Consider the following 25,358-nt stretch of genomic DNA (forward strand, 5'->3'; position numbering starts at 1 on the left):
CATATTCAGTGTACCACAGTGTACAGCTAAACTATATACAGTCCAGTAAAAGTCTATTTTTGTATAAAAGATCATTGCAGTTCCTATGAGCATGTGAAGGTTGCATTTACAGTTTTAGAAGGGATTGGAGATTTGCACTAGCTATGGATATCTGAGACGACCAAAATCTTAATGCTTATGGGAACCCTGACGGTAGCTTTTGAAATAATATTACTTTGTTACAGTAGCCATTGTTAAAGCCCCAGCTTATACTGTGCGCCTGCTGATTTGTTTTTGCACTATACAGTACAAAGATGCTCATTCTGGCAAAAATGCTGAAGACGTTCAACAAAAACTTTTTCATTTGCCAAAAATAGTTGTTGAGAGATTTTGTGTTTCAGCTTTGAACATTGTGCAATGTAAAGAAAGGAGTCATCTACAAAGATGATTCTGGTTAAATTCCATAATGGGGACAACCATGATTTGTTTTTGTTTTTTTTGTTTTTGTTTTTATAAATCAAATATTTCTAAGCCAAACTCCCTTGCCTTTTCCTCCTGTCTTCCTCACATGAAGAGACTCTGATTTGCAGCACAGGATAAACACGATCAATCAAACCTGTAAGAAGAGTTAAAATTCCAATGGCTTGTGAATTTGTAAATCTAGCTTCAGTCTATTTAATATTTCTTTCTCTGCAGTGGGTACTGTTTACGTTCAGAGTCCTTATTGTACATTTGGATGTGAATAACATCTTGTTGTAATTACAAATAAGCTTGTAAATTGATGTTTTTGATGCAATTTATCTTTACCTCAATATTTTTTGGATATATTGGACCAACAATTAAAAGAAACGAATGCATTTGATATTTTATGCCTCTGGTTTGGTTTGATTGAAATTTTTCTTTTTTTGTTAGTTTGTTTTCTTTGGTTTTATGTTTTACATGTGCAAAAATAATGCAACAATAATTTTAAAAAATTACTTTTTTATTTGCAGAAATGCTACTGAGTTACATGACATTGTTTTCTTTCTATATAAACAAAGTGACATTTAAAACATATGCCAGGACCCAAAAAGCGAAATAATAAAAAAATATATAAACAATTTTATACAGCTTAAGGCTTCAATATAAAACTTTTTTTTAAAAGTCAGCCGCCTCTTTGAGCCCAGCTCTCCCTCACCCTGTACTGGCTGCATTTACTTCCCTCACTACAAATGGTGCCATAAACCATAATTGACCCCAAACATGAGAGAAGTCTGTAATTATTAACATTACATTTCTAAATGTCAGATTTTTTCAGAATCACACAAGCTAAATTGCAAACAATACAGTGAGACTAATGATCAAACTTCATATAACAGCTTTCAGATTAGTGCAGTTCAAATGGCTTCCATCATATTAAGTGGAGTTAGGAGACAAAAGCCCACACAAAAAGTAACAGCAACATAGATGTGAAAGAAAGCATATGGTGCAATGCTTCAGTGAGTAAACAAATAAAAGATTATAAAAACACAAATGTCAAATATTTGTGACGTTTACGGTATAGTACAGTACGTCATGGGTTCTTGTCCAGCAAGTTCGGCGGTCAGCATATATTACTTGTGCAATTCAATTATTACGTTTTACCGTTTTTTTAGCATGTATGTATGTATGTATGTATGGTTCTGTGTGTTTGCTTTTGTCTTTCAAAATGTCGAGCTGTGTGTTCAGCTGGGTGTTTTGCCATTATTCTTCAGAACACGGCGTAAACAGTCAACAAACGAAACAACTGTAAAGCATAAGTTACAGTTACAGACACTTGTGTGATCCAGCAACAGCCAAACAAAGTAGCTGATTTAAAGTCAGATCATAAATCTAATTTGCCCATAACAAATTTCTGCTACCTACAATGAAAAATAAAGTAATATACACTAATTATTGAATTCAGTCTCTATTACCAGAAGTACTCATAAGGAACTGACACCTTCACTGACAAGTCTACATTATGTTGCAATCACTGTGGTTTTGTGGTGACTCTTCCTTTTTCCTTTTTAAAGGACTTTTGGTCATACTTCACTGTATGATCAAATCCGGTGGTTGACACAGTGTAACACTTTTAAACTTTGACTATGTAGCTTCCAGTCAGACCTTATTACAAGACACTCCTCGTTAATTTAGGTTTTCAAATGCACAAAATGCTCTTGTGACCAAAAAGATTCAGTTTGTTTGTTTTTGAATATTTACTGTATGTTACAAAAATTGATATTCAAAGCCCTGTTCACCATTTTAATTTTTTCACAACTCGCTTCCTCTCTGCCTCACACAGAGGTTCACTCACTGCTGGTGATGATGTCTGTGCTTCAGTCTCCCTGAATACTCTCGTATCGATGCCTCCGTGGTGATCTGCAGCCGACAATGCTGCAGGGAGGAGAGGAAATATTCTTAAGAAGATGAGGGAAAGTGTGTGTGTGTAAGAGAGAACTGCAATTGCTTTCAAATCTATGCAGACAAGTTCTGGTCAAGCATATGAACAGTAGTGTGGCCTTTTTCATGTTTAAGTTAAATTTTAACAATACTTCTCAGCAGTACTTCTCAGTCCAATTTCTAATTTAGTGCCAATTTTAAGCAAATTTCTAAAAACTAGTGGATGGAAGAGCGGCTAACTGCAAATGGCTAATGTCCTGATAAACCTACAAAAGCAGCCTGAAAATAGTACCTGATGGGAATCATTGCCAGCACTGTAATGATGCTGGAGAGTGTGAAGACAAAGCCTGGGAACCAGTCCAGGGTTCTCTGATAGATCTTAGTAAAGGCAGGAATGTAGGCCAGACCGGCAAACTTCAGAGCCAACTGCAGGGAGGTGAGAATGGTGCCTGATGGGAAGATGGGATGATAGACAGGTTAAAATGAGAGGGGAGTAAAGACAGCTCACGTGTTACAGGTGGTGTAGGTGGAAAAAAGAGACTGAGATGAGAGAAACGTATGGATTTAGACTTTTTTTCTCTACAGCACTTAGTAAGATATTCACTAAGCTTTAGTGGCATTACGATGGGTGCTAAACATTTTCTTGGATGTGTATGTGGACAAGACAATGGTTGGTGTTGAGTGTGAGTGTGTGTGTGTGTGTGTGTGTGTGTGTGTGTGCTTGCACTACAACAGACGTCACATTAAAGCAAACGCACAAATAAGCCCGGAATGATGAACAAGCCCCATCGTTTACTTACCAATAGACACAATAGGTTGTGTGTGTGTGAGTGTGTTTGCGCTACAACACATGTCAAATTAAACAAAAACAATAACCCAGATCCTCTACACACCTGTGTGTGTGTGTATGAGAACACTGACATGTGGTGGAACAGGCTCTGGGTTATATTCCACCTCTCTGGTATAAACCAGCCTGACTGGCTTCCATGTTATTTGTATGCCCCACTCCTTTGTGTGTTCTTTCGACATACTTTCCTAAATGTTGATAGGGACTGTGTGCACCCACAAAGGTTGGTAGCCTGATCAAACCCGGTGAATAACTAACTAGATGACTGACCTCAGCTCTAGGCAAACACACTGTTGTATACTGTAAATGACTGTATTCAAAGTTTTTTTTTTTTAAATCTGCTTTAAGTAGCTGTTCCCAAGAGTCCAGGGTCTTTGAAGGATTCCCCGTACCCATGTAAATCAGCTTTAAGTGCTTTTATAGCATGCCGTATGAATCAGTCCTAAAACGTGGAAATCAATTAGCATTTTAGTACTTCTGGTTCCATCTTTCTAAAGTCTCTGGGTTATTTGGATGGGTTGTTGGTTACATGTCTGAAATCAAGTCTGTAGTTAATACAAGGTCAAGGGATTTTCCCATTTTATTTCCAGCATAAATTTCATCAGTAGATACCCCGCTCATGCTATTTCTGAGCTCTGCTAACAAGTGGCCAAATGAGATAAGAGGTTGTGGGGAACATTAAACATCATCATGCTAAACTCTATGACTGATATACTCAGTAATCAACCAAGGTAAGGGTGCAAATATAATGTACAGATTGAAGTTCAGTGATGCTGATGCTCAAAACATGTGGCTTTGGTGTAGTTTACCGCTTAACCCCTGGTCTCAGGAAAATATTGTGTTGTCATCCCTCTTTCTCCTCTGCATCCCATGGACATCATCTGATCCTGCACTATTCTGTTTTCTTTAATTCCATTATTATTATTATTATATCAATCCTAGTAACTAGTTAAAAAAAAAATAAAACTCCAAATCAATGTGCAGAACACTTTCCGCTAAAGGGATAAGCTGAGAGCCATTGATCTAGTCGTAGTCTTCCTCAAATCTTTCATGTTATGCATCCTCTGCTTTAATTAACTTGAACTTGCGTTTAAATGAAGTGACTTTCGAGTAACACTTTGCAGAAACTCTGTATAACACCACTTTCACTGCTCTCCTACTGTTTTTATTACTCATCTGTAGTGCTTTTACACACACACACACACACACACGGAGGCTGCATACTCACCACACGAGGATGCTTGAACCTGTTGTGAGAGCAGAGACCTGATCGTGGGCATCGGAATAAGGCCAAACAGGTTGAGCGAGCGAGCTGCGGAGAAATGAACAAGGATTCTCTTTGTTTCTCTTCTTAGTTCCTCCACATGTCCCGGTGTGAGTTCCGCCAATACCATACAGTTAATGACAACCCTCTTTAGCAGGGCCTGTGTCTATAGCCAGTTTTACATTATCTTGACACTGTCATCTAAACAAGCTGTATGCTGTTAAAGTAATGCTGTTTATAATTCAGAAAATATGAATATGTTCATTTTGTTGCCAGTATAGTACCACTGCGATAAGCTTCAGGCAGTTCACGCTAACTTTCATTTAGTTTGGCTCAGAAATGTCACATGAAAATGGAAAGAGGATGTAAATGAGCTACTTTGAAGGTCATACCCCTCGTTAATATTTATGATAAGGATTAAATAAAAAAAGACAATGGCACTCCTCTTTCTGTAGAATAATTCAACATCAGAGAACAGTAAGCTTTGCGTAGCATTAAAACAGCAGCAGGTAGCACAAGGTAACACTCTTTTTAGGTTAAAGCCCTTAAAACGTTTTTTCTTTTTACATTTTGTTTCTGGATGAAATAAGCCAACAACATTTGGTGTGTTAATGTGTGAGCTATGGAGCTGCCGTTAACTCTGGATTGAGATCGATTATCTGTGTTCAGTCTTTAGGTTAGGCTAAATTAGCCACCCTGCTAGCAGTGTACTTACAACAGCGTTTTAGACTTTTATTTAATTAGACTAATTTTAGCCAATTGATTGTCATAAGGTCATTGTGAAGAACACTGTCCAAACGCTGTCCTGCTTCTATGTCTTTCAGTCTGTTGTGTTTGCTGACACAGTGTGATACAACATAAATCACATACAACATTTGTCATTCTTAGTTCCTTATTTTTGGTTCGTATATTTTTAGGAGATGTGCTGACCTCCCAGATCTTAGATCAGACCAGTGTTCTGCATGAACCACTTCGCTAAATAAATCTGAAAATAAGAGGTGGGTCACATAACAAAGTCTGATACTAACAGGAGAAAAATAAACGTCATGTCGGGGCAAACTTTTCATTGATATTTACACCATAGCGCTCAAACTATTAGTGAATTTTCAACTAATTATAGAATAAATATTAGCATTTATTGGCAAAAACACTGGTTGCAGTTTCTTGAGTTTCTTGTTTATTTTCTCAGTTTCGTTGTAAATTGATTTGGACTTTAATACTTATTCAAAGATCTATTACTTATAGAAAAAAATGGGCAAAGTGTTTTTAGTTTCAGTTTTCAATTATTGAAAATAATTAAAAATAAAGCTGTGGCCTCGGTGAGGAAAAGAGGGAAATAAAAAACTGCATTTGAAGAACATGGCTAGTGACTTTTGATCATGATCCATAAGATGCTTAGTCTTACCAAGGTAGAACATGTAGGTTGCTGTGACGAAGGACATGAAGTAGATTCCTGAAGCGAAAGACAGCATACCAATCAGGATGAGTGTGACGTCGCTGACACAGCGGCGAAAGACAAGAACTCCAAGAAAACTGGTGAGGAAGATTGCGTTGCCTGCTGCGTTCCCATAACCCACCTGAAGGAAGAGAAAATAAATTGAGGGACACAGACAATGAAAGAGGTTTTTTAAAAAGAGGAGAGCAGGTGAGAAAATAAGAGACATTACTTTCACAGAGAGGAAACAAAATATCATGTATATTTTTGTGTGTATATATATATATATATATATATATATACACACACACACACACACACACAAAAAAAAACTCACCTGAGTGGCACTCCAACTGAGCGGCTCTTTCATCACGAAGGAACCCAGTATTTCCATGGCTCCCCCCACTGCAGAGTTGTAGAAAATGGCCGCCACGAACAGAAGGACCACGTTCGCCATGTTTATGCCAACAGGAAACTTGACCACAGGCGTGTGAGCATTATCAGACTTGTGACAAATGAAGTCTTCTTCTGGCTCTTTGCTGGAAACTTGTTTCACCTTTAATTAAAATAAACACTTAGAACATCTGCACGGGTGAAACAGGGGCTCCCATTGTGGTACTAGAGTTAAAGTATTTCTTGAGGATTGTGACCAGATAGAAAAACCTGAAAACTCATTACATAGATAAATATTTGCAGACCTGAATTAAAGTGCTAATAATAACCTGATGGTACAACTATTGTATCTCCAACAAAGCCAATTGTGAACTGGCAACTTCCCTTTAGATCCCTTTAGCTACACTTCTTTCAGCTTAATCTGTGGATACTAAATCCCCTTTATCATTCACCAAAATATAGTTATGAACATGTCAGATATCAATCACTACATAAAGAATCTGTTGAGGTTTTATATATATATAGTTAAAGGTAAGGGGAAGTTTGAGTGAGAACAGAGAAGCAATTACAGAAACTGGCTGGATAAGGGTTTGGCTGAGTGATATATTTCTAATACATGATGGAATTAAACACACACACACACACACACACACACACACACACACACTGACCTGCAGCAGGAATATGGAGTGCAGGAGGCAGAGCAGGTTCAGCACGGTGCTCACAATGAGCAGGATGTTCCCGTGTCCCAGACTGGGGGTGTACAGCTGGAACAGGTGCCCCGACACCAGACTGCCCAGCAGACCTGCTGCCCCATAGAGCAGCTCCACTCTCATCAACACCTGCATGGGATGTGGGAACACACATGTTCCAGTGTTCATGTCTGTACTGACTACAACTCGAACCTCATGTGCTTTTGTTGTTTTTGGATTTAACTCATGAAATCTGAGTTTGGCAGCGTTCTAAAAAGTAAAAGTAGCAATACTGCACGTACAAACAGAACATTACAAACTGATAGAAGTTTTGCAGGTTTTTACTCAAGTCCTCAAATCTGACCTATAGAGAATTAATGTAATCATGGATTAGTATTTAAAAAATCTAACAGTTACTGCTAACGAAATAACTTTAAACTTTTATTTCTATAAATACTTAAGAGTCTTCCTGGATACCAAGTTTCAGATATATGAGGCGAGCAGTTACATTTCTTAATTTAAAAACCTCTACTATAAGATTACGCAACGGCAAATCCCAAAACACTGACCATTGAGCGGTCAGTCACCGTGGAGCCCAGCGACGCCAGCGTCATCACCCCGGACCAGTAGGCGCAGAAGCCGCCGGACAGGCCGAAAAGAACCGCGGCGCCGAACATCACCTGCAGCGGGAGATGAAGTCTGACCACCAGGAGCAGAGAGACCCTGGACAGCAGGTAGCCGACGAGGGGCACCACAATGGGCGCTTTTCTCCTGCCGCGGTCGCTTAGCTTGGCCAGGAGTATGGCAGGTATGATCGGGACCAGGCGGATGATGAGGTTGTAGACCATAAAGAAGTCAGTCATGGCTTTCTGCTGGCTGTCATCAGTAGACAGGTCAGGGTAAGTGGCGTTGGCACACCTGTCCTTGACCACCATCTGCAGGGCGGTGTCGAAGAGAGTGCTGCCCAGCTGCTCCAGCACGAGAGTCGGCTCAATCTGACGGAGAACCGTGAAGGCGCTTTGACACAAGTTCTGCATCACCCTGGTTTAAACACACAGCAGCTGAGCTTCGGGGAGACGTGCTGAAACGTGCAAACAGCCACTTGAGTCACGTGCGGACTTCCTCTGGACGAGGGAAACGGGCTCTTATCTGTCTCTTGGTGGTGGGGATGTTATGTTCACGAACGATCCGGTTCTTTTCGAGGAATCATGAGACGGAACGAACTGATCGAATCCAACTTCAGAGTGTTTTTTTTTCACTGCTATGGGCCAATTTCCACACCCTATTCTACATCCACTCTTCCCCCTGTTCGTAACCAGACACAGTCGCGCAAGACGTATTTGCGACTGTTTCCTTAACCGCAGTACGTTTTGTCCGTTGCTGTCCCTAAACGAACCGTAGAGTTGCTCTGTCCTCCACGGGAGAGCAGCGCTGGTCGATTGACTTAGTGAGTGACTACATGGAGAGAGAACAAAGCAGTGCATCAGAGAAATAAAATACATTTTTTTATTGTTTCACAGCGGTTAATTAAAAAAACAACAACAAATAAACACACACACCTGCATAAAGGATTTTGTGTTGAAAGCAACTGGTTTCTCCTGTCTGCTCCTCCGTGGTCCCTTTGCTCTGCTGGTTTGCGTATGTAACGTTATGTGAGTGCAGCCCAATGTTAAACACAAACCGTTTTTCCTCAAAGAGTCATAAGTTCCATCTCTACTCGGCTGACCGGAGTGTGTTTGAAAATGAAGCAGCCAGCTAAAAAAACGAAACAACACATCCCACATCCAGTTCCTCATTACCACGTGCACGAAAGGCGTGAACTAAAATTGTTGGGGAACCACCTCCTAACCACAGCCTCTTCCATTTTCATCCTGATTCTTTTAATGACGTGGTTCCCAGTCAGGCTTCTGTTTAAACTATCACTAAAACATCTGATCACAGCAGATGCTAAGGATTAACCCTCTGCTGAACAGTATGGTGTTGAATTATTTTTTATTATTTTACACATGTGAGTCAACTTACATCAGCCATGAACAGGTGAACATGTGACAGATATTTCACCTGTCTTGTTGTGCTCAGTTTCAATTGTAATTTAATAAACAAATTCCACCTTTGTTAAATGGGAAATATAGTGTAAAATGTCCATCATCAAGGTAACTGTATATCAGTATCACAGTGTGATAGTACCAGTGCACATTTGTCAAAGTGGTGTTGCTCGAAATAGTTTCTCTTCTTTGTTCATGTGGTAAAGATCGAACACCACAGATTAAGAGTCAGCAGCCAAAAGTGTTCAAACCCACAAAGTACTTTCAAAACAGCTGCTGCCCAAAGCTGTTGTATTATTGTCTTGTTAGTTAAAAAGTGAAAATAAATGTAAATAAAGAACTCGGTTTCAGTCCACATGTACAAGTTTTGTTTTTAATGAGAAAATATTCATAATATGTATAGTATGTGTATAACTGTGAGCCTTACATATGCTATAAAATAACAGAGTATGAGCATACAAGTGGTTAACATAGGTACAGAAGTTATATATGGTCCGTTAAGTTTCCTTTTCACACACAGACAGTGTGAGTTCCCACACTGAAGCTTGAGCATCTGCAGGTTGCAAACAAGCTACCAGCATTTAAAATGATAAATAAAACAATTTCTGCACCATGAATACAATCAACAAATGCATAATAACCCTAATATTAATAGTAAATCACACAATCATAGCTTAACTCATATGCATATGCATGAAATAGTGAATCTAATAAGAATTCTAAACAGCTCTGGGGTTTAGTTTCTGTGTCATTTAAAGCAGAAATAAGGACAGTGCGAGGGGCTTTGAATGCAATAACTACCATGTGCTGCTGAAGCTACAGTAAACTGGCGAATTGCCCACTTGTATTTACTGCTTCAAACACAAATCATGCTTAGATACACCAGATGCTTGGTTGGCATCCAAAATAGGCCACTGTAAAACTTTCACTTGTCACATCAGATCTGATTTTAACCTCAAAGAAAAAAAAAAGGTCTGTTGAAGCTCTGGTGTCCTTTGAAATCTAAGCTCACAGACAAGTCATACATACAGTATAATGAGTGCTTTATTACTGTGACCACTTAGATCACATTTCTAATGTCTACAAAGTGTTTTTTTTCCTGAAACTACATTTGTAAGCCCTTGTTCGTTAACTTTTGGCAAAATTAATCTCATATCAGCATAAAACTTTTACTTGGTTACTATTGTGGTATTGTTACACTTTCTGCTGTACCACAAAAAGATATCAAGAAATCATCCTTATAGTCCTTCATATATTCTTCTACTTAAATAGTTTTATAGAGAATTAGGAGGAATCTCTTGGCTCAAAGTGTAGTTTTAGTTTCCGGATGAAACAGAGGAACAAACCCTCAGTTTTCACCTCTGGGTGGTGTAGCTGTGGGCACTGATTTCCCCTCGGGGAGAGCATCACACCAAAGTATAGTCACATATTTTGTAAAGAGAAACTCATCCTAGACTCATGCTGGGTCTGTCTCAATAAATACAGTCATTGTTGTCAGTTATTGTCATTACTGTACATTTATATAGCAAAACATTGACCTTTGGTTTACAAAAAAAGAACCCAACAAGAAATGTATCACCATCCTTTGGAAAATTTCAAAATCTCAAAGGCTTCAAAACAAAGACTGAAAAGTAGAATCATTGTGCTACTGTTCAGTTAAAGTGATTCAGCATTGCTAAAACTACAGCCACGTTGATACATTGCTGCCTTTAATTCCAATTTAAAACAGCCCTGTTGTTTCTGTTTGCAGTTTGTTACACGTTTTGTCATTTTGGAGCTGAACCTCGTTTTCCACACCTTAACAGTCCACAATATTACCACATTCATACCAGCCTGTACTTTAGTACATTTTCATTCGTCTAACAAACGAGAAAATCACATCATTCCACAAAACCAAAGCTCATCAAATATTTGTAAAAACGTATTGGAAAAAAACAAAAGATAACCACAACTTACATTGCGTTAGTAACACAAAGAGGCCATTGTTACTGATGGTCGGTTGCCATCTTTTTGCTGCTTGGTGTGTGCTTGTTTCAGGTAAGGAAAGGCATGTAATTCCATACACACAATCAGAACTTCTTAAATACACAGAGGTGCTCAAAGCAATTGTTTATCTCCAAATAACAAATTTAAATTGATATAACAACTTGGTATAAAAAGCCTTTCTAATATTTTTTTCATCAACCTTTATCCTCAGCAAGTTAGGTACAGTTTCCTCCCTGTAATTTCAACATACATGTTTATATATCAAATACACAGTTCTACTTTAGTATAATACAAGAAACAACTGCTTACATCAGAAAGCACAGGTCAACAAAGCAACATAGCCAGCAGGGTAAAAGAAGTGATTTTCAGAACATAAAACCCAGGCAGGCCCTTCAATTAATACACACTGACGCAAACATGACCCACTGTCCACTCTTTTTGCTTCCTGTGAGCAGTTTATAGATAAAGTAAATAAAGAGAAGTGAATACAGGCAGATGTAGTGCAGTTGCTAAATTTCTGAAAATGTAGTAATACAGGATGGGAGAGAATAAATGAATCAATGATTACTTTTCTCTGCCAGGACTGAGCAATACAAGGATGCAAAGCCTCAAGTCAGCACTTAACATTTCATAAATTTGCTTGAAAGCTATGAGAATGATCCTTACGCACATGTTGTATGTGTTAAAATTTGTAATGTAGTGTATTGTGTAATTACAAGAAAAAAAAGTCACAGACATCTAATATGGTCAACATCCTGTAAAACATCATAATCTTCCTGCAGCATCATAAAATCCAGGTATAAGTACAGTAATTCTGAAATGATCTTCTCCTTTTTGCACAACTTTACTTCCTAGTTTGTCGATAGTTACCTGTTAGTAATTAAAACCTTTCCATATATTGTATTTTGAAGATAACTGGGGCTATCATGAGGCACACATGGCCAAAACAATCATCAAGTCTCAGGCAACCTATCAAAATAAAATCTTTAGATATCTGTCCACAATTCAACAATAAAATGCAGTGTGTAACTCCTATGAATATTTAAGTCATTCAGCCTCTACTTACTAGTATGAAACTTCTGTAAATAAGCTTTTAAAGAATGCTCTTAAACTATCATAAAATGCTGTGTTTCTCTCTCATCACTAGCCTTTACTTTCTCCAAACTCACTTCAACACTTCAAATGTCTCACATACTTAGTCACTTAACGTGCCGTTCTGCCTTTAATCCTCAGGCCCAAAAATGTGACGCATCTCCTTGAATAACTCCTTTGGTCAAGCCAGTGGGTCATGTGATCATCAGAATACTATTAGTAAAATAAATACTGTTGCCTTCTCCTGTCCTCTTGCCTTCATCATTTCCTCCTCTCCTTCAGTTTCTTTTCCTCCACCTTTCCACTCAGTCCCTTAACTATTTCCAAAAAGAGCTCTTTACTCCTCTTCCTCCTCTTCCTCTTCTTCCTCTTCTTCTTCCTCTCCATCCTCATTGGCATAGATACCAGCTTCCCACCTAAGCGCCATGTCGCTTTTCCTCCTGGTGACACGAGTAGCTTCCAGAACCTGTTATTACACAACAGCCAATCAGATGCAAGCATGTTCAAGTAATGCAAGAGTTAATATTAGACAACTATGTACAAATAAAACCCATGCTTTTCCCTGATAAAAGGGATATAATGGGAACACAGTCACAAAAACACAGTGAGTTTAATATGACATGCAGTTAAACAATGTGTGAGCGCTTGATTAAATATACTGTTATGAAGGTTTCATGACTATGACCATGAGCAAAAAGTATTTAAATAAACCATCAAAATGAAGCTACACAGCTACAGTATTTGATAATAAAAGCAAACATTTTTTATCCATTTGAAGAAAGTATTCATCCTGGAGACTGAATGGTTTCATATCTGGGGCTCTCTCTTACACACTCGTGCTACACACAATCACTTTTACAATCATAAACACATCTTAACAATTAGGACAGATTTCTCTGGGGGCATGAATCTAGGGTAAAGGTGTACAGAAAATAATGGACACTAAATCATTTTCTCACTCACCACAGTGAGTAGAAGCATATATATATATATATATATATATATATATATATATATACACACACACACACACACTACAATGTGGTACTTTTTAAAATGATGATGCATACATTTATGCATACAGAAATAGTTGATACAATACCTACATCCATTTTATAGAAATATATTAATAATGCAATATTAAAAAAGCAATGTGGAGTATTTACCTTTACCCGATATATTTAAGTGAGCAACATAATTAGAATATTATTATTATTATAATTAATGGTTTACTAACATGTCATAATAGTAGATATTTTTAAATCAGTATACATTTTTTTATTTAAATTGGTACTGTGTACATTTGGCTTAGGAAAAGACAAAGTTGGCAATGGGAAGGGGGGGGGGCATTCAAAGGTCACACCAAATCCATAGACAAGCACATGCAGCACCATCAATACAGAGCAAGACTACTGTGAGATCACACGCAGATCTGGGGCCGGATCCGGTTTCCTTCTTATAGTCCAAAAACAATACATTCCCATGTATGTTTCTGCACCAGTTTTATGCCTAGAAGATGGACTGAAATGACACCATTTGTTTTTGTTCTGCTAAACTTTCGACAATGTGGGGCTGATTTTACTAATATGAAAGTAAAAATCATGTGACTTATCTGTCCTGTATGTAGAAACTTTCTCTTTTGAAACTTGAACAGAAAAAGCCCTTGTGAAAACATGTTTTGTAATCCTACTCAGGTCCCCATGAGTAAACAGTTCCTCCAATGAAAAACTGTCAAATGTCTTCATCTATAAAAACATGTCGGGTGTCTTCCTTCAAGTTATACAGTAACAGTCCAAGTATACAAAGGAATGCATTTGTTTTAAACATTTTTTAGCCGAGTCTGACCCAGGTCTGTCACTAGAGGAGTGAAGAGTTTTGGGGTGCGACAGGTACCTCGGTGGTTACCTCATTAGCCAGCAACAAACGGGTATACTGAGTGACCAGCAGGAGAGAAGCAACAGTACACAAAGTCAACACATAATGTCATTATGTATAAACAGTAGCAACAGCAGCAACAACATCAACAACAATCCTGCTGCAGAATTGTCTGTTCAAGATGCAATGAATTGCTGTTTCTTTTTGTGGCATTTTTCTCAAACTCCATTATTCACTGTAAACCATTTTGTGACACTGAATTTATCCACCCTTTATTATGACAGTTCAGTGTGTGAAATCCGAAACTTCTTTTCAAGAGAGACCGATTTCTTAAAAGGAGTTACAAAAAAGTCCCAAAGGATGGACACAGAACAGAAACCCCCTAGAGTCTGGGACTTACTTTCAGTTTTTTTTTCCCACTTCAAGCTGGGAAACTCTCTTGTTGTTGTATAGTATTAATTCATGTCAAAAGGCACAGACAGAAGCATTTAAAGACATTACCAAATCCCAGTCATGCTCATGACAGTCTTATAATGTGCATTAACCTGCAGTCACCTTTGTTGTTCATTCACTGGGAAAACGTTTGGCATACTAATGGAACTTCAGCTTTTGAAGTAGTTCAGCGGTAGTTTATTCTGAGTATGTGTTCAGTAGGTGTGTTTGTGCTGGTCATAAGATCAGCTGCTAGTAAAATCTACATAGTTGTTTTTGCAGTTATGTAAGCTTGACACCTTAGGAAAAGAAGGAAAAGAAGACTTTTTCCCAGATTTAAATACTTACACTGTTGTCCTCCATTTTCTCCCTTCTCTTCACCTTGTGTGTTTCAAAGTCCTCCATAAGTGTCTGCATGAAGTTTTTGGGTCGTGATCCTACAGAGCTGTCGCTGCCGGCGTCGGATAGTGTTCCCTCTGAAGGTGAGGGTGAGACAGGTGGTGCAGGTTGAACCTTTTCAATCTTTCCTGCACACACAACACAAACGTTGGTCCAACTGACATGATCGCAAAAGGATAATTGGTTAATTAAAGCAATTCTTTCATATAACTGTAATGTACACAAAAGTAAATAAATACACTATTCTCACAATGGACATAAGCACAGATTTAACTAATGGAATTAGTGTTCACTTCTTAAACATTCTTAAAGTGACAGCGTTAATATGCTGATGCTTATTAGATACACTCACTGGCCACTTTATTAGGTACACCTGTACAATCTAATGTAAACCAGTACAGCAGCTCTGCCATGAATTCTACTTATACAATGTTATAATTTCTCAGTTTTTAAGTTGAAACTGTCAGAAAGGTGATAATTCTGCTTATTTTAATTATTAAGGTAGAAGTGGTTAGTGGAGTTGTACTGGACTGCATTATAAGAGGTGGCTCTGATGTTTTGGTCACCCAATTCAAAATGAGCTGCTGTATTGGATTGCTTTATATTGTACAGTTGTACCTAACTAAGTGGGCCAGTGAGTGTCTGCTCTTTACATGTTCAGGATCATAAATCAATGAAAATGACAACATGAAATTTGTAAATAATGATGGAGCTAGAAGACATGTCAGTGTTTCTCATGAACCTTTGCAGTATTAACTAACCTGGTGCTGTCCTAGCTGTCAGTGTCAGTCTAGTTGGCAGGCTGTTGCTCTTCATCTTATCAGCTGGACAAATGTTGGTCTGCCGCATTCCTGTCCTCAAAGGACCATGACTGCTGCTCGGGCGGACAGTAAAAACAGGCTGCGCCTCCCTCTGTTTCTTTAGCTCTTCCTCCCTCTGCTGAGCGGCTCGGATCTCTTCCTCGATCATGGACAAAGTTTTCTGCTTCTTGGAGCGCAGACGGAATGGGCCACTAGCTGCCTCCATTTCAGAGCCTCGTGATGCAGCTGCTGTGCTACGTAGTTCAGCAGCCTCTGAGTATTTACTAAAGTAGCTGAACTCTGGCTTTTCCGGGCTTGGAGGAGAAGGGGGACGGTAGACTGGGGTTGGCCTGGTGACTGGACCTGTTGGAGTAGGGGCAGGAGCTGGAGCTGGAGCTGAAGATGCAAGTGCTCTGGCATAGGAAGACTGGATTTTGATCCTAGGACCTCCATGTCTGGGCCTCTGTGGTGGCGAGATGGGCTCAGAGGGAGGCGAAGAAGGCGTCTGGAGATCTTGTAGCTGTGCTGCACTAAAGGACTCTTGCAGAGTTTGTGATTCTGAGGGTTTCTCCTGGGAAGCAACTCTTACCTCTGACTGTCTGGCTGGCTGACAGGACAGGTTGGATGAAGCAGGAGTAGACAAGACAGTTGATTGGAGGCTAGGAGCTCCACCAGAGGAGATAGGAGAGGAAGAAACTGGCACTGGGCTACTTGTAGAAGTTGAGGATGGGGACACAGAGGTGCTAACCTGCGAAGAATTCAAATCGGATGGCTGCCAGTCTCCCTCATTCTGAGATGCCAGGGCATTCTGGATGGCATTTTGGACCAATACCCCTGCGTGGTACTCAAGCTCATCTTCTGTTTGACTGCTGCTGCTCTGCCCATTAACTGGAGTGGTAGGCTGTGGTGTAGCGGGTGACACAGGAGTAAGCGGCAACGGGGTAGGGGGTAGTGAGGCCCCACTGTCGGAAACATTATCCAAGCTAAACATAGTAGTGTCCTGAGAGCGGACAGATAACTCGTCCAATCCTGAGTCAAATTCTTCTGGGTGAAAGGCTGTGTGGAAATGACCTTTCCCTTCCTCCTCCTCAGGTAGGATTGTCATTACAGCTCGTGCACAAGTAAATTCTCCAGCAATTCCTTCATCAGACCAAGTCACGTGACTTTCTCCAATTTCTGCACCAATGTCATTCTTTTGATTACCGCTGGTTATGGACTGTGGCGCTACATCCTTTTTAGTTGCCCCCTCTTGAAGAAACTGCTTCCGAGCTGACAAGAAGTCAATTTGTTCCTCCACAATGTCCTCTTTTCGTGTTAGTTCTGGGTCAAATGTCACCATTGGCAGAGGACTTGACGACTGGGGTGAGAAGATAGAGAAGATAAAATACGAAAGGAAAAAGTTTAACCATGAATGCTCAACAAATAATAAATAAATCAATAATAATAATAATAATAAACGTTGCGTATGAGCCAACAGGAGTTTTCTCTGTTTGTTCTGTTTTTCTGTTGTTGCTGTGTAGTGAAGCGCATGTATAAGTGTACTGATGATGTCAATACATCAATACATCAATACTTCAATAACAAAACATAACTGCCTGAATTTGCCTTTTCAGTTGTCAATGAACCATGGTTCGTTTATAGCCATTGGAGCTACAAGATACAGCTATTGGAGTTAACGGAGGGATGTGGACTACAAGGTAGTAGTGGAAAGCAACAAGGTGGTAGTGGAAAGTTGAGTATGTAGCTATTGAGGTACACAGTTTTCTGTGGATTTACTTTGTCATTCGGAACGTAGAAATTAATAAATGTTCAGTGTTTGTAATACAACAATCTCTGGAGTGGATCATTTTTGGACTGCCGGACACAAGTAAGCCTGCCTCTACATGTACAGACCAATGATGAAACGACATTTCCATATTTTTCTACACACTGAGTGTAAGCCTCATTGTCTCATTACAATTATGTAAGTGTTTGTGTATGTTTGTGTATGTTACCTGTGTGAATGTGTAAGTATGATTCTGTTGCTGCTGTTTTCTCTCCTGATATTTCCGGAGAGACTTAAGCTGCTCTGTATCCAGTTGCTCTTCTAAAGGAACCTTGAATGAATGAATGACCCAAAGAACCAATTAGCCAGTTTGTCAGCAGATCAGTGCAGTTTAAATTAAAAACAAGTCTTGAATGAGAGGCTACCTCTTGAGGAGGGTTCCACCAGCGCTGAGCGATCCCAGGGTTTTTCTTCACTGCCTGACCTTTGATTAGCTCCTGACGCTCACGCTCCAGCTCCTGAACCTGACAGAGGAATCAAACCAGAGGACGAGCATGACTAAGAGCAGTCCCATTAAACTGCTTTTAGAGATTAGAAAAGAAAAAAGATGTATACATATTTATCTTTATCTATATTTATCTTTAGTGTACATAATGTGCTACAACTGTCACATCATGTGCTTGTGATGCTCACGGTTACCACACACTTTTAATTTCAAATATCTTTTTTTACACTGTCATTTCTTTAGTCCATGAAATGATCTGGAGTACTTTGTGGCTAGCATATTAAAACATGTTTTCTCAACACTACTTTGTTCAGATATCAATGTATTGTACTGTTCATCTGAATACTGTGTCTTGTATGTCTGCTACATTAACAGCTGTTTACCTCCTCTGAGGGTCGTCTCCTTGTCACCCTGACCTGCTGCTCCTGTCCAGGAGAGAAGAGTTTTGCTGGACGTCTCTCTTCCTGAAATGCTCTCAGCTCAAACTTTGCCCTGCTGCGACCCGACTCCTCCATTTGCACATGACCATTGGTTCTTAAAGCAGAGTCCTCCTGTTGAAAGAATGTGGTCTGTCTCTGTCCCTCTACAATGATTGATTGGTGATTGACAGGGGAGGATGCAGACATGCAGACAGAAGGAGAAGTTCCATCGATGCTGATTGCTTTTGTGTGTTCTGATGGGGAGGAGTTTCCATTGGTGGGTGTTTCTGAGGCTGCATCTAAGACCTGGTCCAAGTAGCAGATCTCCTGGGGACATATGTGCACATATTCAAGTTACTGAAATGTACACCTATAGTTCAATATACTTGTTACAGTATCATACTAATATATTTTTATTTTTATGGTAGAAAGTAAAGACATTTACTGTACTATCAGATGGTAATCTATAGGTTGTCATTACACAAATAAACAAGGTCTAGATAATGGCCATTACCAGAATTAGTCGAATTTCACAAATACTTTGTGTCTAATGCAAGTATAATTTATGTCTCAAATTGGAGTAAAATGTAAGGACTTATTTTGCTTTTAAAATTTGTTAGGAAAAAACATAGAACACATTCCTACAGAACCCCAAAAACTAAAACACTCGAACCTAAATCAGCTTACCTGCACAATCTCACTGTCAGGACTCTCTACTTTCACACCAACTGTACTGTGGACTTGGTTACTGGGGCTGCTGAGGCAGCCATGTTGGATCTGCTGGCTCTCCAGTTCCATTGCTGGCCTGTCAGTGATAATGCTGACTGATTCCTGGAAACTGACGCTTTTCAGGGCTTTCGGTATTGTGTCATCATCGGCAGCCTGCCACGATTTCTGTGTCAGCGATAAACAACAAACATGTGCATCAAATATAAGTTTAGTAACAATAACTTCAATTTAAGATGTTTATTGACCAGTTTTCTTTTATTTGTTTTTTATTCACAACAAAAAAACTGTACAATTAACTCAATACAAAACAAAACAGCTAGTGAGAGACAAGATGCATGTACAGCGTGTGTTTGCTTATGAAAGTGCATCAGAGTTGAAGGATTAAGACTCATAAGAGAAATTATGAAAGATAAATGAATATGCATACTAAGGCTAAGAACATGTTCACTGCATGTACATTGTATAATTATAATTTGTTGATAATGAGAAATCTATAAAGTAATAATAATACATTCAAATAATTTAACTAAAACAAAAGAAAAAAGAGGGCTGACTCCCTGCTTGTTTCCCTTCCAAACAGTTCCCAAACCCTAAGGAGAGGGCCTGTGTATAAAGATGAAATAGTAGAGAGGTGGTGGTCTTGAAATTTTGTGACCCATAGTGTTGCGTGTGTGTGTGTATGTGCTTTTTTGAGCATCTGAGGCCCTCTTCTATTTTATTAATATAGGAGTACAGTTGAAATTGAAAAGCTCTGACAGCAGGTGCGAAATATCAATGCCTAAATTTTATGTTGCCAATATGAAATGGAAGGAGGGATTCTTGTGCTGCAGAATCCCAGGCATCCTCAGAGAGTGGAAGTATAGTTGATTTATTCCAATTTATAGTATAATTTGAGATTATGGAAAAGCCATTAATAAAACATTAAATGTTTCCTTAGTGAGCAGTAGGGATCCTGTAGGGGTAGTAATATGTCATTTGCATAAAGAAAATTTTGTTTGGTGTGAATTTGTTTCCTGGATTTCTTTCTGGAATTCTAATATTCTGTTGTATGGCTGCTGCTAGCGGTTCTATAAAGATGGCAAATAAAGATTGAGAGAGTGGGCATCCCTTTCTGGTGTCCCTGTGGAGTGTATAACTCTTTAACGTGTGACCCCATTGGTGATTACAGTGGCCCTGGGTGCAGTGTATAGTGTTTTTATCCAGACTCTCAGAGTTAAATAGTCTACGGACATTGTCTGATGGGTTCCTGTTTTTCATCACTCCTGTTTGTTTTTGGTAGATTACCGTTATGGAGACTGTGTGTTTTGTTTATTCAAACTTTTCTTAACTGCTAGAAGAGAAGTCACACCTCACACAAATATTCAACTCACACATTGGTCTGCATTGCAGTAGTGCAGTGTTAAGTTCAACCACTGCATCTGCAGATTTGTGTGCTGACTGTTTCTGGTCACTAGGGGGCGCCAAGTCATGTGCTGCTGATTTTTGACAGACCACAACCGTAATGTAACAATCTTCTACAGGAGTACTAGCCGGTATATTGCATTCCTCCCTCACACTTTGCTTTGGCACTTTAATACATTACTGTGCATGTGTGGCAGTGGGTCTGAAGCGTATCACTTACAGTGGAAATGTCAGCAAAGCATATTGCCGGTTCTGCAACAAAATAAGTTTAGAGAGTTTCTCATTTGGTCTGTTACACACATCGCCTCCTAGTATATTCCTAAACTCATCTTTTACAAATTTGCCTTACTGATATGTTTTGGACCCAATGTCAGTTGTTATGAAACGAAGGAATCACTCATTTCAACACTCAAAATATTCATATCAAATGATGACAATGCCCCTTTTAACTTATTGTGTAACTGCCAGACAAAGTAAAAAGTTTTCAAAATGCAATAAAATGAATCTCTGTGTGTGTGTGTTTGTGTGTGTGTGTGCGTGTGCATGCAAGACCAAGTACATGCAACTTTAGTTTTAGCTTCTGATGTAATTAAATGTTGCATAATAACACTTACTCAGTATTACTTAGTATTATGATTACTGGAAGATGTGCTACACCCTGATGAATCAATAACCACCAGATGCTTAGATGTTACATTAATAATTAATTTTAACTTTTTTATTTTTAAAATCAGACTGTGATAGCATAAAATACTTCTAGATTTTTAGAATGTTCTACCTTTATGTGGCCAATGATGATGATGATGAGGGTGATTTATGCAAAAAAGACAATATAAAAGCTGTGGTTAGAGACACTGGCATCCAGGGATCAATCCTGTGACCTTTTGTTTCTGTGAACCATCCATCCAACACATTCCAGACCCTCCATTAGCACATAGCTACTCTCACACACTCCCTGTCTTTATTGACATTTCTCTTTATGTATAAGCCACTAACAAATACTTTATTGGCTTCCTGTTTTAGTGCCTTGCAGCTATTACACCTCTACTCTAAAGATGTGTTTGCTTCCACAAGGAGCTACTGACCCAAGTCTTAACCTGTGAGTGTAAGTGTGAGGATTTAATGAGGCCCACTTCAGTGAATTGAACAACTGTTCAAATAAAACACACACAGCCATAACAAGGAAATTTATTTTTACACCTTTAGAGATACTACAAGAATGCAATTTAATGGGACTCATTTAAAATGTATACTGATACGTATCATTACATCAGTTAACTGTGAAATTATTTGCAAATTTCTTCTGAAATTTGTATCAGTATTATTCAACAGTCTTCTCTGCCTTTTATTCTCTTGGTCCCCATTCCTTCTTTTATTGGATCCCCCTTTTCACTTCTCTTTATGATTGTTGGCATCATAGTCTTTGACGTTGCATCATGAATTATACTGTAACAAACTGCCTTTCCTTAAAAAAACTTCACTTGTCTCATTTGTACTGTAACAATTCTCTCCACACTTTTCTCCAGTCCTCCCTCTTGTGTCCTGTTTTATTTTTATTTTTTTATAAAACTACTCTCTGAGGGCATTTGCACAGTCATCTGGGAATTCCTCATTATATACTGTCTTATAAACTAAAATGTGATATCATTACCTAATTAAACTCCAAAGCATATGCATATATATGTATATATATGTATATATATATATATATTTTTTTTCTTCCCTTTGTGTCAAGAGATGCATCAGCTTCAGTGATGTTTCTCCATTTGTATGCAATGTTCACCATTTTTATTTAGCATGTTAGCATGATACACTTAGTTGCAAAGCATAATACACAAAGTTCAGTTGAGGCTCATGGAAATTATAAGTTAGCAATATGTCCACAATATCTAATTTCATTTGATTTAAGATAGTGTCATGTTTCTCCTGTGTGGAAAACAAAAACATTATATAGCCTAATATACAACTATGCTGATTTAACAAATTACATGCTCCCACTGGCATTTTTAGTCTGTTGATTTCAGAATTGTGAAGAAAAATAATTCATAGTGGATTGTGATTTAAAAGATTGTGATACAATCTTTTAGCTGAGTTTTCCAAAACTAAATGGAATAGTTTTGTAGACATTTGGTCAGCTAAATATTTGGATGAACTAAAGTAGAGCTATGACTAAAAATTATTTTCCTTATAGATTAATCTGTCATGTTCTTCAATTAATAAAATTAATTAAAAACTAAAAAATATTTTACATTTATGCTTAAGAAACGGTTAATTGACTAATTTCTGCAGCTCTAAATTACATAAGAGAATGTACCCAATCTATCAAACTGTTGTGGCGATGCTGCAGTCTAGATTAACATGGTAGACCAACCATCCTAGAGGCATTAGCAAGACCAAGACAAACACCCAAACACTGCTTTACAAATGATAAAAGACTAACTTTCAACAAACTGTATTTCTTTGTACACAACAGCATGTGTTATTCAGAGTCAGAAGCAATTTGTTCGACTTTTAATTTCAGCAGAATTACATCTTTGCTGTACCACGCCCTGAATGACACAGAGCACCAAAGACATTTTATAATCTACTCTCCCTCATGCTGCCCTTTAACAAGTCAAATGATTTCTCACCACTGAGTGACATTAGTGGCTATGTGAGGATGAGATGTCCCTTCTATTTACACCATCACACAGATGAGGTCTTCTGTCTTCTGACCTATTGTTTATATTGCATGTGTTTGTGTGTGCTGGAATGTCCAGTGTGTATGTAGGAGTGTGTGTCCAACAGGCAGGACAGTGCAGGGGGAGGATATCCTGTTACTGCCTGAGGAAAACTACTACAGTACAGGAATGTCTCATTTGCAGTGCTATTCTGCTAAACACACACTGACACACAAATTTTTACACAATTGTAGTTGTGCAGTGGTCCATGCACATGTAAGTGTGTTCATTCAAGTGTGTGTAGTAGTATAGCCTGTGTGTATTTTCTGTGGGTATGTTTGATTGAGGTGAGCTGACATTCCAGGCATAACTAGCTGTCCTCAAGACTTGGACTCTAATGCTTGAGATGAGTGACACTGGATACTCTGGCTAGCCACTGAAAAAGCAAAGCTTTGTATGTGTATGCAAGGACACATCTTTAGGTTTGTGGATATGTGGAAAAAAATAATGTAACATTTCAATCCATGCATTATATGAAAAAGCTAAGCTTCTTGTCTTTATACTTCTGAAAATATTGTAATGGTTCTTTAAGGTTGAGCCACACATATAGTCTATCTTAGCTAAAAAAGATACATAAATGTTTACATAACATTTACATAAATGTGAAATATGGTAACAGCGCTCACCTGTTTTATTCAACCGAAAGTAGTCATACCATCATGACCATATCTGAGACAGCTACAAGTCTTCTGTCTAACTTCTGTCTCATTTTCCATTTGTCACCATTCCAGTGACATCTGGAAATGGTTATGCTCTGACTGTGATGAACAATAATGACACACACAGACACACACACACACACACACACAAACATACACACTTGCATGCCTGAGACTCAGGGGGGGTTTATAAACTAGAACACATTTACCAGAATGAAAAAACACCCTGACTGTTTTTTCTTTTTTCAATCCCAGAGACTCTATCTTTTGGTTTCTCTTTCTCACACACAACCACAAATTTCATGCCCCCAACATAACATTATACACTTCTGTTAGAGCACACACTATATCCAGAACTGGCAAATGCAAAGTGAAAGTCTAAAGTGTACATAATGCAGATACACATGCACATACTACGGTCCAAAAAAGCAGTGAAACCAGTGTTTGTGGCTGTTTCCTCAATAAATGATCTTGTGTAGCAACTGAAGCCTGTTGTAGGTTTGTTGTTTGTTGGTCTCCCCTTGGACACCTTGGAGATGTTCAACAAAAGCAACGGTGTGTACCTGACAAATTTGACAAGTGGTTAAACTCATACATACTTTAGTTGGTATAACTACCTTTCAGCAGAAATACAGGCGGGCTGATCGAGCTACCAGCTATGATCACTGTCAGATCATAACAGGAAAATCAGTTGGGTCCTCAGGCAAAAATGTGCAGAGGTTAAAGTGCGCACTTTCTGTGATCACAGCATTATGTAACATCTGGATTTCCTCACAGTTACAATCTCAACTTTGGCATTAGTCGAATACAACAGACAAACATAACTAAAACATTTTGTTGGGGTGTTGCTGTTTGGAGTCGATTGGGCTGTTTATTAAACTCATGTTTTACATCTTGAAAGTATTCAAGTTTATATGTGTCTTCTATAGCAGACATGTGAATTAGTTAACACTTGAAAACACATTAGTATATAAAATTTTAAAGTTAATCTTTTGCAGTTTTATCAGTGCTATTTATTTTTAACCCCTGTATGTAGTCATCTATTCTTTTCTATCTTCTGTTTGTTAATAAATAATATACTCTAAGAATACAGAAATCTTATGACTCCACAAACTAGAGTTAGTACTCACCTGCTGCTCTGGCAGACACCTTGTGTCTCAGCAGTAGATGAGTCTATTTTTGTGAAATATGTATATCCATTGTGTAATTTTTAGTTCTCGAAGATTTGTAGATGTCTTCTTTCGAATTTCGACTGTGTTCACTTTAGTCCAGCCCTGGTCTGTCCTGTTCGAGATAGTGGAAGTGCCGGACTTTTCCCTGGCCAAGCCTTTTCCTCTGCTACTTCTCCTCCTTTTCCTTCCCTCCCGTCTCTTTCCTCTCCTCCACAAAGCTCCTTTCTCAGTAAAATTCCTACCGAATGCACTGCAAGCTGTGATGTCATAGTCTAAGTGTGTAAATGTGTGTGTGGATTTCTTCAGATGCCCTCATGCACAAAGACCCCTTCTGTGCCAGCTCTCATAT

The 25,358-nt window shown here is 38.6% G+C and overlaps 2 protein-coding genes across 6 annotated transcripts in view; both read right to left on the bottom strand.

Moving 5' to 3' along the window:
* Window positions 1–943: 943 nt before the first annotated feature.
* On the bottom strand, window positions 944–8,782 carry LOC137103737 (solute carrier family 46 member 2). Its single transcript, XM_067484356.1, has 8 exons — window positions 8,570–8,782; window positions 7,580–8,465; window positions 6,990–7,160; window positions 6,263–6,481; window positions 5,896–6,067; window positions 4,455–4,538; window positions 2,672–2,828; window positions 944–2,373 (listed from the first exon to the last, which is right to left on the bottom strand). Exons 2-8 carry the CDS (start codon window positions 8,045–8,047, stop codon window positions 2,316–2,318), a joined length of 1,329 nt encoding a protein of 442 aa, XP_067340457.1. The 5' UTR covers window positions 8,048–8,465; window positions 8,570–8,782; the 3' UTR covers window positions 944–2,315.
* A 632-nt stretch (window positions 8,783–9,414) lies between these two features.
* The window catches only part of LOC137103734 (PALM2-AKAP2 fusion protein), a 70,193-nt gene continuing 54,249 nt past the window's right edge, over window positions 9,415–25,358 (bottom strand). For 3 of the 5 annotated variants that reach the window (XM_067484351.1, XM_067484347.1, XM_067484350.1), the window contains 8 exons: window positions 19,016–19,222; window positions 18,293–18,655; window positions 17,830–17,928; window positions 17,634–17,735; window positions 15,601–16,996; window positions 14,789–14,967; window positions 14,027–14,065; window positions 9,415–12,599 (listed from right to left, as the gene is read on the bottom strand). In XM_067484351.1, coding sequence (XP_067340452.1) covers window positions 12,471–12,599; window positions 14,027–14,065; window positions 14,789–14,967; window positions 15,601–16,996; window positions 17,634–17,735; window positions 17,830–17,928; window positions 18,293–18,655; window positions 19,016–19,222 — 2,514 coding nt within the window. In that variant the 3' untranslated portion in view covers window positions 9,415–12,470. The remainder of the gene's footprint in view (window positions 12,600–14,026; window positions 14,066–14,788; window positions 14,968–15,600; window positions 16,997–17,633; window positions 17,736–17,829; window positions 17,929–18,292; window positions 18,656–19,015; window positions 19,223–25,358) is intronic. The other 2 variants (XM_067484348.1, XM_067484349.1) reach the window with 2 other exon arrangements.

The sequence above is a fragment of the Channa argus genome, chromosome 18 (genome assembly GCF_033026475.1).
Source record: "Channa argus isolate prfri chromosome 18, Channa argus male v1.0, whole genome shotgun sequence".
NCBI lineage: Eukaryota > Metazoa > Chordata > Actinopteri > Anabantiformes > Channidae > Channa > Channa argus.